The following is a 20388-nucleotide window of genomic DNA, read 5'->3' as shown; positions in this document are numbered from 1 at the left end:
CTTTGACCATTATCAATACCAATTATTTATTTTATTTATTTATTTCTGCACCTCGTGGCATGTCAAGACAGCCAATTGAATTTCCATGCTAGGATCAACCGTTTACTCGATTCATAAATAATCATCATGGTGCACTAAAAACCCAACTACCGTACTGGCAATATTATGTTGCCGCAGTGAGGCCATGAAGCGTTACATTGGCACATGTTTGCCGCACGCAGGGCGTTACATGCAAAGTCGCACAGGAGCCGTTACACAGGTTTCTATATTGCCGCAGTCCTTTTTTTGCTATTGCCGCATCACTTTTTTGCTATTGCCGCATCATTTTTTTGCTTTTGCTGCATCATTTTGAGTGAAAAGATCGCCGCACCCCGCCGAACGCGCGTTACGAACTCAACGAAAATTTGTCGCACTAGCCTGGTCGCGCGTTACGCCGCACCCCCCTGCGTTACGCGTTACGCGGCAACATATATTGCCAGTACGGTAATTACAAGTCATGTACTTCCAAAATGTGAGGCTAAGCACCCTTTTCGCGTGCTCTGGCTCATTAAGGGCGCGTTCGAATTGTCACTCTTTGACTTTTCGAGGAGCTTCGTTTTTCTGAAGAGGTAGCCTTATTGGCCTCTTCAGAAAAACGAAGCTCCTCAAAACTCATCCGATGGGAAGGTGGATTAGTTTCGAAGAGTTTGGAATAGCTACGTCACGTAGTAGGTCTACGTGGCGATGGTCGATCTGATCGGACGTCATCATCGCCATGACAATTCCACTGAAAAACTCTAAAATGATAGAAACCGTTCTCGGACACTTCAACTAATCTCTATATAAAATTTGTAAGAACAGTTGATGAAGACAATTCGAACGCGCCCTTAGATTCTCGGATCAGTCTTGGCTTATGCCAGTTATGGCTATGCACTCGCATACTCTGATCTGCCAAGGAACCGAAAACGACAAAATGTCGCGGATTTTTCTTCGTGCACGCATGCGCCACGGCAGCCATGACTGGAGAGTCGGAGACTCCAGCCCATGCCCAGGCCACCGGCCCAACATCGCCATCGGCCAAATAAGCCTCTGCACTCTGCACTGCAGTACTGAACTACCGCACCGTTGGCATTTTCATCTCCTTCGGATTATTTTTCTAGTGCTGATAGCGATCTATGCGAGCTTGATGCTGAACATTTCAAGCGTTATTTTCGAAAGAGTTGCTTGCCTTCATCAATTTCGCTCTGTACCTGAGCCACAACGGATGAACGGCTTGTACGTGGCAGTACGTATAATTGCGTGAGATAAGACATCTCTTTGATCCTAAGAAGTTATGCAGTAACTCGATGTCGATCGTGATCAGTCCGCAGTGCGAGTGAACTGTGGTCACGCGGACAGGCAGGAGTGTGAACAATGGCAGACAGGGTGCGCTATAACATAGCCTTCCTAGTTTCCAATCTAGATGCATCCTTGATCTTGGAACTCTTGCTGGAGAATGATGTGCTGGACGTTGATGAATATGATACTGCCTCTAGCAAGGAACACGTGAAGTCTGATCTGACAAAGTACATGGTGAGGCTGATGCTGACGAAAACAGAGGAACAGGTCGACACGTTCCTGAGGCTCATTCAGCACAGCCAGCCTCATGTAGCGGAACATGTCGCCAGTACCATGGCAAAGCGACGCGATCCAACTGCCAGTGGAAAAACTGACCATCCGACGAAGCCAATGTCGGCAGATCATGAGCCAGCACTTGGTTCGTCCTCCGGTAAGTGTAGAAGATGATCCATACTGGTTTACACACATGATAATGACACACATAACTGGGTAAGACGAAATAGTGTAGATACAGCGTATCACAAAAATGACAATTCACTTTGCTCTGTACGTGTATCACAACGAAGAAAATCTGGCGTCATCAGGTGGGGCATTGCTCAGGCATTGTTTGCCAAATAAGTGTGGTTGTGTGTGGTTGTGGAACTGCCCACTCGCACGTGTCTGCATGCATACACATGGATGTGCACTTGAGTGAATGCCTGTGTGTGAGAGAGGTGGATGTGTTGTTGGATGGGTGTGATGATTGTATCTGTTTGCTTATGCTATTATATTGTCTCTACAGCACTGCCAGAGTGGGTGAACTTCCGCACCATCAGCAACATTGATCGAATGGAGAGGCTAAAACGCATCCGGGACATCGTGGCCGAATCCTCCCAACGTGTGCATGATGTTGGATCCTACCTTCTGGAGAAGGAATTCCCGGACAGTCCAAAAGCGGTGTGTTCTCTTTTTGCCTATTTCACTGTACTAATAATATTTATTTATTTATTTATTTATTTATTCAACATCTCCTGGCCCGTCCGAAGACTGCCAATAAACATGAGAGGTCAGGTGATAGCCAACCACGGCAAGCTAAAAGGGAAAAAAAAAGAAAGATGCTGTCAGAGAGGGAAAGGAGATAGGGAGAGAAAAAGAAAGGGAGGCACATTAATAATACATGGGATCACTTCGGATGAGACAGTGTGGAAAGCTGGACTGTGAATTTCCTGATATCCTGGCATGTCTTGATGCTAGTAGGCAGGTTAGACCAAAGGGAGTATGCTGAGAAGAAAGGGGATTTCAAAAACAGAGAGGAACTAGCTCGGGGCAGTGATAAGGCATTGCGTGTTGGTCTAGTGGTAACAAACCAGTTGTACTTGGCAATATGTTTCGGGACTTGGGCTAGGAAGATTTTTTGCACAAGGATACAAAGATGCTGCTGATGTCGGGCAAGAAGAGGGTGCGTGGAAGCAAGTTTATAAAGACAAAGGGAGGCAAATGTTTGGTCTTTTCGAAACAGAATTTTCAGAAGCAAGCGTTGATGTACCTCCAGTCTGTGGAGTAAAGTCTGAGACAACCCGCACCAAGCTATATCGCAATAGTCAAATATAGGCAAAATGTACGACTTAAAGAACAATTTTCTGCAGTTATCATTCAAGTGTTGGCAGTGGGGTTGTAGCATACCTAAGGACGCACTCGCACGCTTGCACACAGACTGGACTTGTGGAGACCAGGAGAGTTGGCGGTCGAGAATAACGCCCAGGTGCTTGTGCTCGTTAACAACTTTAATAGGTGTACTATTTAGACCAGGAAAATACAGAAGTTGAGTGGGGGGCGAGGGAGAGAAGAACATGGCCTCGGTTTTGGCGAGGTTAGGCTTCAGTTTCCAGGTTTCCATCCATGTTACTGTAGCGTTGACCCCGGACTGCATGGAGGCCGTGAGGTTGTCTGCCGAGCTGTCGGAGCACATCAGAGCAGTGTCGTCAGCAAAAAGACTTACATTTGGTACAAGGGCTGGCAAGTCATTAACGTACAGTAGAAATAGGAGCGGCCCAAGTATGGACCCCTGGGGTACCCCAGACACGACTAGTAATGGGTCTGATAGGGAGGTAGATACTCTGACAGTCTGGTGGCGGCAGGAAAGATAGGATGAGAGCCATTGCAGGGCTGGACCGTGTACCAAGAAGACGGACTCTAGCTTTGCAAGCAGACCACGATGCCAGACGGTGTCGAAAGCTTTCGCTAGGTCAAAGAACACGATGCCAACATGCCGCCTGAGGTTCCGCTGGGTGTAGATGTCTTGTACTAGACGTGTTAGTTGGAAAGTTGTGGAGTCTCCACGGCAGAAACCGGATTGAGATGGTGAAAGCGCTGGGGTGACGTGGCAGTACAGAGACTCAAAGAAAATACGTTCACAGACCTTGGACACAGCGGGAAGGAGAGAGATTGGTCTGTAGTTGCCAGCCTGAGAGCGTTGGCCTTTCTTATAGATCGGGACGATAACAGCAGATTTCCAGACGGACGGAAATACTCCTGTACGATATGACATGTTAAAGAGCAGGCACAAGGGATAGGACAGAGATGGCGCAAGCCATTTGAGAACCTCATTGGGTATGCCATCTTCGCCAGGGGACTTACAATTCTTCAGGAGTTTGAGGTGCTTACAGACGGTAGCAGTCGTGGTAACGACGCGTGTGAGTGGTGCGCTAAGTTCAGGGGCTGGGGACAGCGATGGAATGACCCAATTCGGATCTTCCGGAATGCCGGATGAAACAAACTGCTTGTTCAGTGTGTCTGCAATCGCCTTCACATCGTGCTGGCGGTTGCCATGGGAGTCCGTCAGGTACTGGATTGGCGCGCGGGAGGTCCCGCGGCACTGGTTGCGAATGAATTGGTGGAGTGATGGGCGATCGGGGGAGGAGAGTGTTGCAGAAAGAGAGTTTAGAAAGGAGCGGTGTGAGGTACGAGAAAGGTGCTTGACGAAGTTGCGTTGAACTCGGTAAGCCTCCCGGTTAACCGGCGTTGGGAATTTCTTGTAGATGCTGAAAAGATCACGCTTGCGCTTCACTTCAGATACGAGGGACCGTGTCACCCATGGGGGACTAGATGTCGAGGATGTTGGGTTGGAATGTTTCCGGTTGTTGTAGCCGATAGCAAAGTTAGAGAGGTGCTGTTGGAACCCTCGTTCAAGGACGGCTGCAAAGTGATCTACCGCGGCGTCAACAGTTGGAGAGCCTTCTGGTTGCAGAAACGACCAGTCGTGGCAGGAGAAATCATATAGTATTTCTCAGACTTATCAATAAAGACGAACTCTCTGAGTCGATCATTTTAAGGTAGCAGCCTGGTCCTAAATTTCATATGGCATTCAATTGACCGTAACTTTGGTGTCTCTCAATGGATTTGAGTGAAACTTGCACCACACACTCCTGCCACTATGCTGGCCCTCCGGACATGATTTAACCCTTTCACCACTGTCGACGTATATATACGTCATGGCGTGTGCACCTGCCCCACTGACGACGTATATATACGTCCTCGGTGTACGTCGCGTTTGTACTGATGCCTCAACATCAGTGGGGCCCGGAACTGTTCCTCAGTGGGCTGAAGGACCTGATCGACGTGTACGCAGCGTATGTGGCCAGTCTGCATAGCAGAACAGCCGCAAGCATCGAGTTTGAAGTGCGTATTTTGGCATATCGTTCACATAAATTGTTTTGCTCAAAGTTCGTTTTCGTCATCTTGTCCTGCTGTTTCTCGGCAAGGTAAGTAGCTCAACTACTCTGTGTCGATGGAAGGAGTCCTGTGAAGCAGTGTGAGGCGGGTAATGACTCTGAGGATGATTCTGGAGACAGCGAAATTGTGTCGGAGTCGTTTTCTGAGGATTACGAATTTGCTGCTATTCAAAAGATCGCAGCTGGCTCGGACGCAGGGGATGCTGGAGACCAAAGAGATCTGGAAAGCGATGCTGAAGTCTCTAACACCTAGGCATGGTGTTCTGAGCAGGAGCTATCTGTCGTGAGCCCGTTTGCTGAAGTTCCTCAAGTAAACTGCGATCAAATTTGAAGGTCAGATTTTTGAAAATATTTGAATTTGAAATCAAGTGTACTGGTCAGACATGCATGCAGATCACAATAGAGATGTGCATACATGTAAGTATTGTATGTTGAGTACAGAGCCAGGCACCTACAGGATGGTGATTGCTATCTAATATGAATCCAGAATAATCCGGAATAGTCAACAATTGTGCAATTTTGAACCACTATCAGAAATTGCACAGCCGATTGTTTCTTGAATTTTCATGCGTACGTACACCGGTACGCAGTATGCACTCGGCTGTTTAGGGAATGCTTCAGACTATTTTGGTAGCTGGATTGTCTTGCCAGTGAGTGTCCAAATCAGAGAATGAGCTGTATTGCATTCTCTATCAATATGACTTTACCTGTGCCGCGTACGTACGTACGTACGCGTGCGGCCAGTGATGATTCACCCTGGGATGCGCCGAGCACAGTGAGCCAACCGCTGCCACTGCACCGGCTGCTATTATAGCCGATGCAGTTGCTGTGGTTGCTACTCCAGTTACTCGGCATCCTCACTGTCCATCACATGGTTTTGTCTTGAAGTAGGTAGGGCTGCTGGAGGATTCAAGCTTTACGATGCGCCCAAGAAAAAAGAAAGACCCATTCTGGATCGCGCAGTCGCATATGATTCAAGCGCCGTATAAAACGAGTTGCTGTACTCTAGTCTAGGTTGCCGTAGAACACCAGGATCATATCAAGCTTGTTATATGACATTTCTCCATTCTGAAGTCAACACTGACCAGTTATAGCACTGCTTGCCATTGCTTGTCTGATCTTTGTCGTCAATTGCCTAAATTGAATGAATTTTGAGGAAAAATCGCCAAAAGTCGCATATCTAAATATGGTGTTATGAGTCTCGTACAATGAAATCCTACAAAATTTCTTTGGATTCACAGTGCATATGTCCATACCCAACATCTCCAATCAAATTTGGACCAGAATATGCATTTTCAAAAATTGCCATTTGTGGCCCAGTGGGAGGTGATTTTCCGGTCAGGGCTGAAAGGGTTAAAAGTTCTTGCGCCTCGCTGACAGGCTTTACAGGCCGGAAAAACTCAAAATTCCGGCATAGTGCCACGGTTGGCGAGCCACCCAGGAGCCAAACAAATACATTTACATTTTTTCACATTTTCTAGCCAATTCTGTTCGTGCGCAGGATCCAAACCTAAAACAACGTCCAGAAGCAGCCATGGGTGGTGGGATAGGGCCCTTCAACGTGGCCCTGGAATCTGTCACAACGGCAGGAGTGGGCGTTCTGTCACAGACTCCCACAGACCCAAGTCAATTTTTGAATTTTTTTAGGTTCAGGGCGTGCTACGAGGTCGTACCTTTGATATAACATCCAGTACTGGGACCTCCACAGCAAGCCATTTCCACAGCGCTTCAAACCGAATCCAGGATACCCTCCAAAATCGCCAAAGACTACCAGTCACGTTCCACCACTGCCTGGTACTGAATCCTACCTGACTTCTTGACACGACTCAAGCTTGCCAAAGTCACTAAATCAACGTCAACTACAATAATCAAGCCACATATCTGCAACATCACGAGGGTGCTGGCAAAAGTCCGGCTGCACGGCGGCGGGCTTCGCCCGCCGCCGTGCAGCCCAATACGTGGTTTTTTAACGTGATTTTTTGGACTTTTTTGGACTTGGAGCAAAATTCTGCACACTTTCGCGTGATTCCATGATACGACAAGTTGCGCACAGTCAGCTCACATTCAAATACAGTGCTGCCAACAAAATGACAGCGCGCAACAAAAAAATCTTTCCTTGCAAGGGCACATTTTCGGCCATAACTCTTGAACGGCTGGTCAGATCGAGACAAAAATTTCAGAGATTTTGCAGCTGTTCATGCTCTTTCAACTGATGTAGCACTCGATGTGAATTTCCAAATTCGATTTTTTAGGGATTTAGGACCAGGCTGCCACCTTAATCCATGACATCTTAAAAAAAGTATTATTCATAAAAATTGTTGAAGACCACAATGCTGTACTCGGAGTTTGTCTATTGATAAGTCTGAATGTTTGGAAAAGGGGATTTGATCCATTGGAAACACAACAGCACTCTTACTGTAGTCTGACTTACTCCGATAAAATAAAAATTAATGAAAGTAAAAACAGAGGATCGGTCGGGGAAGTGAACTGCCTGAAAAGAGAGAAAAAATGCCAGACCCACCAGGACTCAAACCCGGGACCTTGCTTGTCATGAGCAATGCTCTAACCATGTGAGCTATGGGATCAGGTCAAACCTAGAAGGCGCTGAAAAGCTTTTCACTCCAAGGCAGCTCACATGTGCCACCCATACTACGGAGGATTAGCAAGACGAAATTCGCGTTCGCGTTCGCTCTCCAAAGAAAGTCGAACTCAGTGACGGAATTCGCGTTATGAGAAGGATTAGCAAACAGAATTCGCACATGCATGATGTTGACACGACGTAGGCAGTACAGCGTGGTAAATTTATGACTGCCCTGACACGAATCCACGATTCGTGTTCCGACTACTTTTCCGAACGAAAAATGCGAAAGTTCGCAATCCAGTTCGCGACCTGAAAAATGTTTGCGAACGCGAACGCGAATTTCGTCTTGCTAATCCTCCGTACTGATGGCACTTGGGTCTTTTCCCTCACCCGGGGGACCAACCACGGTCAGTTTTTGGAACATACTACCAGAGGTGAAAAAATCACGGTTCGTGTGAGACTCGGCTGGAGGCGAGTTTTCCGCATCCGCAGGAACGCCACCACCCACTAGGAACACGGCACAGCTGCAGTGGTGGGAGATGACTCATCTCCCTTAATTGTTAAAGACTGTTGGCAAACACTATCAGGCAGTTCACTGCCCCGACTGATCAATTGAACTTGAAGTCCTCCCGGTACTTTAAAAATGAATCACTTTCTTTCACCTCTGCTAGTACCTTCCAGAAACTGACCGTGGCCAGTTAGCAACCTCTGCGTCCAAACAACGGCGGACGTACTTTTTCCGTTGCAAACTCCAGACGTCACCTGCGCGATGTACTCCAGAATGCTTGGGTATGCCATTCATTAGATAAACCAGGATGATGCCTTGTGAGAAGAATTATGCAGGATAACTGGACAGAAATTTGTCACCGATATATTTTATTACTGCACGTTTACGTGCTGAGTGGCCTGGTGAGAACGCTAGGTTGTCGTCACAAAACACCCGCTTCTGGGTAATAGCAGGTATTTGTTGGATTGAGAAGCCCTCATTCCAGCTCCATCCACACATGATATACTCACATACATGATGTGTATGGTTTGCTAATGTCAATGTTATTTGAATCTGTTTTGTCTGGAATGTGCTGGGTAACATGAAGTGTTTGTGTTGTGAATTCGTTATACCCACAGGCGATCACTGATAGAGCCCATCCGGAGACGAGCCCATTTAGCTTGTTCGACGCAATGACAAAGCTATGGATCGAGAAATACCACATACCGAGCGGCAGAGACATGCATATGGCCGTTCAGAATGCGGTTGGGCATGGATTGGCGGCGAACATCAAGGAATTCTGCCTCAACTCTGGTAAGTGGTTGATAAATTTTCCCTACACGTATATTGCAATACACCCCTCTGGCTAGTATAAATTGGTGTTGGGAGAATCCTCAACGGTTCGAATGTTTTTTTTACTCAATGATCGAGTGTGCACAGAAACAGATCATCTCGGACATGTCATACTATTAAAGGGTGCTTGCCCCCATCGATCGCAGTCATGTGTGGTAGGTCACCCACTGGTGATGGCCCACAATGTCAATCCACTGTACACTCGTCCTGTCACATATGTACAGCCAGTAGATACATGCAAATAATGAGATGGAAGGCAAAACCCCGCTAAATCTATTTGATCACTTTTCGGATAATGGCCCAAAAAAAGGATTAATGCTCGGTGCGGTTTGTATCTAAATAGATTTGGTATGCCAGGCTGAACTGCTGTCAGCTGTTGTTGTGTCCCCTGCGAGAGTTCTAACTAAAACCAGGCAACTGTTTCGGGGGTGAATTAATGAATGACACAGGACCGGTATGCAGGCTAGCGGCATTCAAAGTGCGCTTGCTGCGGAGCAATAGCAAGAAAACATCAATTATTCTCGACCTTGAAGACTACAAACTTGACGTGCTTAGTGTGACGGAGATGTGCATAAGCGGCTGTAGAGTTGAAGTTCTGGAGCATGGTAATACTCTGTACATCTCTGATGGCCCGTCTCATTGCCCAGGAGTTGCAGTTCATATAAGCAAGCAACTTGCCACAAATGTGGGATCGTACAAATTTATTTCCGAACGCTTGGTTGTTGTCCGCATGAGAGCAGGCCCGCATTCTGATAGCACCTCGATAGTGGTGGTTTGTTGTTATGTTTCGACCCTTTAACGCTCGACCACCCATCGGAGGCAGACGCCTGCTACTCCAGTCTGAGGCAGGTCATGGCAAAGGTACATATATGTGGGATGCTGTGCCACCAGATCACCGCTCTCGATCACCGCTCTCGATCACCGCTCTCGATCACCGCTCTCGATCACCGCTCTCGATCACCTCACCGCTCTCGATCACCGCTCTCGATCACCGCTCTCGATCACCGCTCTCGATCACCGCTCTCGATCACCGCTCTCGATCACCGCTCTCGATCACCGCTCTCGATCACCGCTCTCGATCACCGCTCTCGAATATTCACAGGTACACGTGTACACAGGTACATGCGTGCAAAATGCACTACACTGCACTGCAATGCACTGCACTGCACTGCACTGCACTGCACTACACTACACTGCACTGCACTGCACTGCACTGCACTACAGTACACTACACTACACTACACTACACTACACTGCACTACACTGCACTACACTACACTACACTACACTACACTACACTACAATACTACACTACACTACACTACACTACACTACACTGCACTGCACTGCACTGCACTGCACTGCACTGCGCTGCACTACACTACACTACACTACACTACACTACACTACACTACACTACACTACACTACACTGCACTACACTGCACTCCACTGCACTACACTGCACTGCACTACACTGCACTACACTACACTACACTACACTACACTGCACTACACTACACTACACTACACTACACTACGCTACACTGCACTGCACTGCACTGCACTACACTGCACTGCACTGCACTGCACTGCACTACACTGCACTACACTGCACTACACTGCACTACACTACACTACACTTCACTACACTACACTGCACTGCACTGCACTACACTGCACTACACTACACTGCACTGCACTGCACTACACTGCACTGCACTACACTACACTACACTACACTACACTACACTACACTACACTACACTGCACTGCACTGCACTGCACTGCACTACACTGCACTACACTACACTACACTACACTGCACTGCACTACACTACACTACACTACACTACACTGCACTACACTACACTACACTACACTACACTACACTACACTACACTACACTACACTGCACTGCACTACACTGCACTACACTGCACTACACTGCACTACACTACACTGCACTACACTGCACTACACTACACTACACTGCACTACACTGCACTACACTACACTACACTACACTACGCTACACTGCACTGCACTGCACTACACTGCACTACACTACACTGCACTGCACTGCACTACACTACACTACACTACACTGCACTACACTACACTACACTGTCGGAATTATTGTACATTGCAGTCTCCTCAGACCCAAACCAGCCAATTCGGTGCCCAGAGAACTGCAGGCTCATAACTGAAGAACTGCAGGCTCAGATATATATTACATATATCCCAAAATTTCCCTGCAAAAGAGTTTCACTCTGCTGTTGAATGACGGTTTTTACTTGTTCGGGGTCTGATTGTGTAAGCAGTGTCTACTGTATAAGTAGAAATTTTCGTTCACGAAATCTTTCGTTATATCACTCCACCAGCAGGCTTGTTACGTACTTAATTTCGTTTCTGAGGTCTGTCACCCCTAACGTTTAGAAATACCTTAAGTTAGCCCCTGCACCCGTCAACATGCAAGCACCTCCAAGTGCACCCGCATGCCCAGCTTGGGCACTCGTGCACTCATGCAGACAGACACAAGCGCACACATGCACGCACACGCCACTGGTGTACCCATGCTCTGACACGCAAACACCCGCACAACGTACCGCTCACAATGGCATGCACAAACATACAATAGACACATTGGGTTGGGGGTTGCCATGATTTCTTTTGGACAATTCAAATATTCAAGAATATGCTCTTTGATAATAATTGATTGAGTAAAGATGCATGCCTGAAACTAGCATCTGCCCGCCAAGGGCGCACAAATGGCCACCGCGGCCCGCCGCCAGCTAAACTAGAATACTGCCCACCGAGGGCACCCGAATGGCTAAACTAGCCTACTGCCCACCGAGGGCGCGCAAATGGTCGCCGAGGCCAGCAAACCGCCCGCCGAGGGCTAAACTAGCATACTGCCCACCGAGGGCGCACACATGGCCGCCGAGGCCAGCAAACCGCCCGCCGAGGGGTAAACTTGTATACTGCCCACCGAGGGCGCTCAAATGGCCGCCGCGGCCAGCAAACCGCCCGTCGAGAGCTAAACCAGCAGACCACCCATCGAGGGTACGCAAATTGCCACCGAGGCAAGCAAACTGCCCACCGTGGGCCGATATCATCTTGCCCGCCGAGAGCACGCAAACGGCCATCGAGGCCAGCCAATCGCCCACCGAGGGCTCACACGACTGCCTGGCACCGGCGTCACAACATACAGACATAATAGGAGGCCCGTTTGCCCCAAAAAGATAGTAGTCCTAGAAACCATGGCATCCCGTTCCCCGCAACCCGCAACGAGCTAGCTTTGTGACCACGGCTGCAGGTGCAGCGAATTCCTCACAATAATACCGCGCCCGTGCAGGCATACACACACTAGTTATCATGGCGAGCGCTGCTCAATAACTTACAAGCTAGGCATCCCGGCTGCATGCCACACGTAACGTTCGCATGCAGAGCTTCTCCAGCGGCCCACCCGCTTTACTTGCCATTCACTTGCCCCACGGAGCCATGAGTGAAGCGCCACCGATACGCATGGAGTGAGAGCTGACCTCGTTCGTCCTCAGGGCTAGCCGCAGAATCTTGGTCAGTTCCTCCCTGGTCAGAAACCGGCCAGACGCAAACACAAACACTGGCTCCGTCGCCTCTCTCTGACCCGCAAGGACCAGATAGGCGGTCAGGGCACGCACAGGGCAGAAGTCGTCGCGCGTCTCGCGCGGCTGTACTTGGCCGCAGTCACCCAGCTGGGCTGTCTTCGTCAACCGCAAGCGGACGATTGCCGATGACGCCTGGACGCTGATCTGCTGCCAGGTTAGCGTGCGCGTTCTATCGACTCTTGTTGCATGCGGTGCCAGGAACTCACTCGCCCGCAGGAGGCCGTGGAACGCTGTCAAGACACTGGCCCAGATCATTGCGCGGTCCGACTCGCTGTAGTTGGACCGGAGTAGGAAATGCTGTAAGTCGACCAGATCTTGCCCAGTGAGACCTCTCCGCGTCGTGGTTGCGGGACCCTGCCTCCTCTCAAGGCCCTTGAGAACTGCAGAAAGACGGACGGACTGCATACAAGTCACAGGAACACGCTTGCACAGCAAATGATACCGTACCGCTGACAAATACACACGCACAGTCGCCACACACCTCGTACGGGACAGCTCGGTAGCAAATAATACGATATCCTCCTTAGAGGGTGCAAGGGGATTGACATAATGTTTAACGCAATAATCATTGAAGGTTTCAATGCCAGTGGAGAACGTTCTCGCTGAGCGTTCCGACACTGAACCTGGTACAAGGGCATCAGCCTCGAGGCCTAGAGCAACACGGTCAGGCAGGGGCATGGCACTGGCGAAGCAGCCGCCGTTGGTGCCAGTTGACGGAAGCGGGTCAGCTGCAAGCGAGAAAGAGCATCAGCAATGCCGTTATTAGTGCCAGCAATATGGCAGATATACAATATGAAATTGTGCCTAGCGGCAACAGCTAACATAAAGCGGATCAACACCATGGCCTGCTTGTTCTTACATGAACCATTCTTCCAAGCTCTAACTACCGCCTCGTTATCGCAATGAAACAGCAGCTTCTTCCCTGCCCAGCACGGATCCCAAATGCAGCAAGCTAGGGCAATGGGAACCATTTCTCTAACCATAATAACGCTTAGCTGAGGAGATTCAAACTCCTCCGGCCACTTCCCAAAAACCAGTCGCCCTGGAAGTAGCCCTGTAGCCCTCGCCAGAGGCATCTGTGAACAACTGGAGGTCAGGAGAACGGGACCAGGCCTGGTCGTGGAAGAAGGACTTCCCATTCCAGTCGGCCGCAAAGCGATGCCACCAGGCGATGTCGAGGCGCGCTTCCTCGTCGATCGGGATCTGGGCAGACATGGAGGAAGCCGTTGTGCTGAGGTCAATGAGGCGCCGAATGAACGTGCGGCCCGGGGGACCACCTTGGCGGCGAAGGACAGCGTGCCTATGAGGGACAGGAGCTCACGCTTGAGGCAGTCGGTGCGCTGGAGCCAAGTTGCCAGAGCTGTGTGGAGGGCGAACAACTTGTCCTGAGGGAGCCGAGTCGCCTGCTCCACACTGTCAACTTCGATCCCCAGCACAGTCATCACAGTCGTTGGAGGGACGACCTTGTCCTGGTCTGTAGCCACTGGAACGCCCAAGTTCTCAAACACGGTTAGCAGCGTCGCTTGTGGAATGGCTGCGGTAGATGACGATGGAGAGGGGCTAGGCGGGGCGACGCCAATATAGTCGTCCAGATAATGCTCGAGGTCGGCCAGGGAATAGTTGTGCTGGAGTATCCAACATAGCGCATCTGCCAGCAGGTTGAAGAGAGCCGGGGAAGACCGCAGCCTGAATGGCAGGACCTTGTCGAAATAATACTGCCCGTCCCACACCATGCCTAGGAGGGGCCAATCGTGTGGGTGGACGGGGATGTTGCGGAACGCGTGGCGGATATCCACCTTGTACATTAGCGCGCCCTTCCCGTGAAGGATCACGTGCCCCACGACGACGTCCACAGTAATGTACTCGAGGCTGTACAGGTCTTCGGGAATGCAATCGTTGGTACTAGCGCCGGCCGGCGCGGATAGATGCACTATCAGGCGGTGGCCACCTGACTTCTTCGGAATGAAACCGATGCCAGCCGAATGGAAGTTGGGGAACGGCGGTTGCCGAAACGGACCGGCCGTGTGACCAAGCTGAACCTCTTTAGTGAGGTAAGCTGAAACAATCTCAGGGGAAACAAATGCCGAAGAAAGATTCTCACAAAGCAAAGAATGACGGGGACCGTCATAGCCAACTCTAAAACCATAGCGCAAACCATCTAACAAATGGGCAACAAATGCAGGATCAGGGTGTGCGAGCAATTCAATTTCCAATGCCTGCAGAACAATTGGAGTGTGAGGGGTGTGCGTGGGTAAGGCAGGGTGTGTATGTGCGTGCGAATCAGACACGAATGCATTAAAAACAACAGGAGTGTGAGGTGTGTGCGTGGATAAAGCAGGATACGGACTAGCCGGGGTCTCACTGGCCGGCGAGAGCCCCGCACCGGGTGGCGACGTGGTCGGGAGCTCCGCAGGAGCTGCAGACGTGGCGATACCTACAGTTCCGAAAATTACACCGGCCCTTGTTGTGCAGCTCGCACGCTGGCTGGGTCGTGCCGGGCTTGCGCTGGTCCCGGGAGGTGCAGGTGTTGGCGCCGCGGTGTGTCCGAGACGCTTGCAGAGCGGGCAGAGAACGAGCGCCTGGCCTGTGAAACAGCGGGTGTACAGGTCCTGATCCACCACATCCCACTGCATGCCAGGGCTGTGGGCGAGTTTCCGACGGAACTCCTCGTCATATTGGCACACCGCCGCCCACCTATATCGTTTCGCCGCTTGAATGATACGAAGCTGATACGTGATCAGCGACACCGCCCTTGCGGGTTGGGTGTCGCAGATCAGTGCGCAATACACCGACCATGCCTCCAGCCAAACGGGCGGGCTCTCCAGCTTGCGGCGGAATGGCAGGGACGGGGAGAGCACTAGCTGGCCGCTATCCTCTGACACCCGGACTCGCTTTGCGGCTGGCTCGTCCGCGAGGGGGGTGAGGAACAACGCAAGCTCCACATATTCCCCGCGCAGCACCTTGTCGTACGTACTACGGGGCACGTGGTCAGTCACCCCATTACGGGACCCGGCATTGACAGCACTAGGGTTACACACAAAATCATTGTACGGAAGACTGCTAGAGATATTCACACTTGGAGTAGGCACACGAGAGCTATGGATAGTCACACTACTAGGGGGAGACAGCCCGTCGACGACAGTCGACGCAGCCACAGGGGTAGGGGGGCTAGCACTAGTAGGCACACGTGTGGAACTACTACTACACACACCCGTACCTGTAGGAAACGACTCCTCCACCTGCACCCGAGGATCGGCAGTGTTGGCAGGGGCAGCCAGGCGGGACGGGAGGCGTGTCGACTCCGTCTGACCCAAGGCTGCAGGGGTGACGGCTCTAACAGCCGCCTGGAACGATGTGGCGATCAAGGCCTGGAGGGTTGCCATTTGGCCAGGAGAACACCCAGGTGCCGGAGCCGGCGTTGCCGGGGGAGCAGGGGGTGCTGCAGCAGCAGGAGGAGCTCGAGCAGCCATGCTGCCGGTGGGGGGAGCAGGGGGTGCTGCAACAGCAAGAGGAGCTCGCGCAGCCATGCTGCGGGTCACGGCACGTCGGGTGCTCATCTCAGCAAGTAACGGAGAAGAGGGGAAACCTCGGAAGGAAGAAAAAACTTTGACTTGCAAAAAACTTTGACTTGACACAGAAACTGCAACTGCAAAGAACGCTCCTTCGCACAAAGACAGCTCAGCAAAACACGTCTCCAAATAATTAGACGCCGGATCCACGATTGTCCATAAAATTTTGCCAGGCCACACGCGGCGCACGCGGCTTAATCACGAGGTGGTCACGTGACACGCACTCGCAGCACTCCACCACCACTAGCATGCGTGTGCATATGGGCTAACTAGGCTTTGCTGCGCAAAGCCCACATTTTGGTACAAACTTTAGTTATTTCGTGCCCCCTAACGAATATAGCGAAAGTTAATTCCAAACAAAAAATTGTACTTATACAGTATCTGTTTCTTCTGTTGTTTTTGTTGCAAACAGATGGAGTCACTCCAGAATACCTTTTTGAACTGGAAAGAGCAAAAAGAGATGCTGCAAGGCGTGGTGACACAACAAGCGTCCGCTTCTTGCACATTGCAATTCTTGGAGCTGCACGTTGTGGAAAGACAAGCTTGCTGAAGACCATACTGGGTGAAGAGCATGACCCCGGTGAGAAGAGCACGCTTGGAATGAAAACTTCATTCGCCGTCACAACGATTGAAAATGGCCAATTCATAGTATGCAGTGATATTATTGAAGCGCTGCGGCAGCTGTACGTAACAACGATACTGAAGGACGAACAAAGCGACTCTAAAAGACTGCAAGAAACAGATCACTCCACTCCTCCACACGGTGATGCCGCAAGGTCACAAGAAGTTACGTTTGGCGGAGCTGCACCAATTCTTCCTGGAAATCCTTCACGGCAAATCCTCATCAGTGAGCCTTCAGTAGGAGGAGAAGACTTCGTGCAACGTGCAATAGAAGCCATCCGTTCTTCAGACATGGTGAAGTACATCAAGGAAGCTGCTGCCAAACCTGACTTCACCGTGATCACATTTCAAGACCTCGCTGGTCAGCAGATCTACCAGTCTGTACAGCCACTGCTCATAATGAAGAACACCGCATTCATAGTGGCGTACAATGCATCAAAGAATTTGGAGGCGGAGATCGATGAGAAAGAGCTTGAAGAAATGCAGATGGCTCAATCACCAATCCTGCGTGCGACTTTGCCAAGTGATGCTACCCACATTGATCAAGTATTCTCATGGCTCGACATGCCACTCTTCCATAGCAAATCTGATCACACAGACGAGACATCAGGAGATGTGTTCATGGTCGGTTGTCATGGAGATGTCTATGACGAAGAGAAGGTCAAGGAAACCCTGCCAGATCCGAAAGGGTTGCTTCACAAAAGGATCAAGGAATCGCGGTACAAGCGACTGGTATCTAATCAAAAGTCACACTTCCTAGTCAACAACACCAAGTCCAAGTCAGGTGACGATGATGGTGCCAAGGCCCTGAAGAAGGCCATTGCTGATCGCTGTGAAGACAGCAGGCTCAACATTCCTGTGACATGGCTGCGCTTTTGCATGGCCATTGAGCTGTTGAAGACAACCATCCAGCTACCATGGCTGGACTTAAAATGTGTTCAAGGCATTGCTGAAGACCTGGATGCCATCGAGAGAGACGATGATGAAGGGATGAAGGAACTGCTGAAGTATGGCCACGAGTCCGGTCATTTGGCATACTTCCCCACTCGTGAACTCAAACACCTCGTTATTCTGGACAAGCAATTTGTCCTGGATTGTGTGACTGCCCTGGCATACGTCGACTTGGAGGACAGCTGCGATGCCATGTCGCCGTCTGAGTACGATGAAGAACGCTATGGCAAGGGCTTCATATCTGAAGATTTGGCCAGGTTTGCCTTCAACCAATTTGCCAAAAAAGCAGAGAAGACAGCACATTGGAAACTGCTTCAGGACCATCAAGATGAATGGAACAGTGCATTCCATATTCTCCAAGAGCTGTCAGTCCTAGTTATCACTCCGCGCACTGTTGGCAATGGACAAAAGAAGCAAGAGTTCATTATGCCAGCAGTAGTACCGAACGAAGCACTAGAAGAAGCCAGATCTGCTGATCTGTCACCGCCAGCATACATATGTCTTGAGATGACAGGGGAAGAAGGACACCAAATCCCGTTTCCTGTCTTTCTCTACTGGCAGTGTGTGGTTGAGATGCTCAAGGAGTCGCCGAACCGCACCGATTGTAGTGTATCTTTCAATGGAGTGCGGCTATACTGGGTCAAGGATGATTGGCAGTGGTTACGGCTTAGCTATGCCCGGTTCGGTCTAAGGGTGTGTCTGGAGCGGAGCTCAGAGGCACAGGATTGTGCCAGCACAGGCCAGCCAGCGCTAGCACTGCTCAAGTCAACTGTTCAGAATGTGCTAAGCGAATGGTCGGGAAAGGGCAAGCTGCAGGCAAGCGTTGTGAAGGTTCTTCCATGCCCAACGGACTGTAAGCACCCTTCTGGCGTGAAATGCTTGGAGCATGGGAGAAAGTCCTGCAACAACAGCTGCCCACATGCTCTCCACAACGTGACTGTGGGTTTGGTGCCTGTTTGCCGTCTTCCTCGCCCTCCAGTGACACAGATGATACGCCAAGCAGCAAAGTTTTGGCTCGGCCTTGAGCAGGTATGTGTATATGTCGGTTTGCGTGTGTGTTTGTCACTATGTGTGTGTGTGTATGTGTGTGTGTTCACGCGTGCAAGCATGCGTGTGTGTGCATGCGAATGCGGTGCATGTGTGTGTGTGAATGCGAGCGTTCGTGCATGGTGCATACATGCGTACGTGTGTGCGTGTGTGGTGCATGTGTGTGTGCATGCGAGCGTGCATGCATGGTGCATACATGCGTACGTGTGTGCGTGCATGGTGCATGTGTGTGTGTGCATGCGAGCGTGCGTGCATGGTGCATACATGCGTACGTGTGTGCGTGCGTAATGCATGCTGAATTTCAGGGTCCATACTTTCTATTCAATGTATAAAAACCGTATTTTCTGGAGTATACGCCTCACCGGAGTATAAGCCGCACCCAGATATTATGTCACGAAATATCGACATCTATTCTGTATTCGGTCTATAAGCCGCATCCCTCATTTGCTGCGTGAACAGTTCTTTTCATTGCCGACGACTTTGAGGTTTTTTCGCCAACCCTGCGTTCACCAAAGTGGAATTTACGGCCAGCAGCACGATAGCCTAAGTAACCGGTGTACTTATGCTAAGGCATCCATGTAGTTTAAGATACTCTGTACTCTTCATTTTGTATTTCCCGCTTCTTTGCCATAATGATTATTCAGAACCCATTTGGGATAGAAGAGCGCATGCTCCAGTGTCATGTAACTCCATCCTATCATAAAGCTTAGCCAGAGCAGCTAACACTTGGCTAAAATGTCCTTTCCCGAGGCACCCTCATGGGACAGGTTTCATAGCTTGATAATAGGACGGAGCTATAATTATGACACAGAAATGAAGTATACGAACAAGAAAGAATGAAGGCAAGAACCACTGGAGCATGCGCTCTTCTATCCCTGATGGGTTCTGAATAATCGTTATGGCAAAGAAGTGGGAAATACAACATGGTGAGTACCGTATTTCTCCGATTATAAGTCGCACCTTTTTACACTAAAATTCAGGGTAAAAAAGGGAGTGTGACTTACAATCGAGCACGACTTACTACTGAAGTGAATATATCCAAACGATATTGCTCAAACCTAAAAATGGGGGTGCGACTTATAATCGAGTGCGACCTATAATCGGGGAAATACGGTACGGAGTATCTTATACTGCATGGATGTCTTAGCAAAAGTCTTGTCCTAAGTACACCCATCATAGCCAGCAATCGCATGTCATCTCGTACATTGAAAATCAACATAATTTTGCGAATCGACCTTTTTTTCAGGATCACTTTTCAACGAGGACAAAGCAAAGTCGGCCGAACGAAGCCTAGAGGAAGAAAATCACCCTCTCCACTTCACCATCACGATACTGACATAGATACGAGATGAAACAACTAAAAAATTCACAAGAAAACTGTACGACCATCATCGCGCTGACTTTGGTCTGAGAATTTCTATCACGATCAAAAATGTACGAGGAGCACTCAAAAATCAGCCACAGACGTACCTTTATCGCTCTCTACTCCTTTTTCAAGGCACAAAAGTCGACTCTCCACTTTCAAACCAGGAACCAGACATACCAGTGGTCCTTTTCAGCTGCTCCACGAGCGCAGGAAATGTTCACCAAGGGGCGCAGAGCAG

General features: G+C 49.9%; 1 protein-coding gene across 2 annotated transcripts in view; it reads left to right on the top strand.

Moving 5' to 3' along the window:
* The first annotated feature begins 1111 nt into the window (after window positions 1–1111).
* Window positions 1112–20388, top strand: part of LOC135813818 (uncharacterized) — a 32076-nt gene continuing 12799 nt past the window's right edge. For both annotated transcript variants that reach the window (XM_065326833.1, XM_065326842.1), the window contains exons 1-4: window positions 1112–1747; window positions 2099–2253; window positions 8734–8908; window positions 16578–18766. In XM_065326833.1, coding sequence (XP_065182905.1) covers window positions 1393–1747; window positions 2099–2253; window positions 8734–8908; window positions 16578–18766 — 2874 coding nt within the window. In that variant the 5' untranslated portion in view covers window positions 1112–1392. The remainder of the gene's footprint in view (window positions 1748–2098; window positions 2254–8733; window positions 8909–16577; window positions 18767–20388) is intronic.

Source organism: Sycon ciliatum, chromosome 1, assembly GCF_964019385.1.
Source record: "Sycon ciliatum chromosome 1, ocSycCili1.1, whole genome shotgun sequence".
NCBI lineage: Eukaryota > Metazoa > Porifera > Calcarea > Leucosolenida > Sycettidae > Sycon > Sycon ciliatum.
This window is presented reverse-complemented; position numbering and strand designations above follow the sequence as displayed.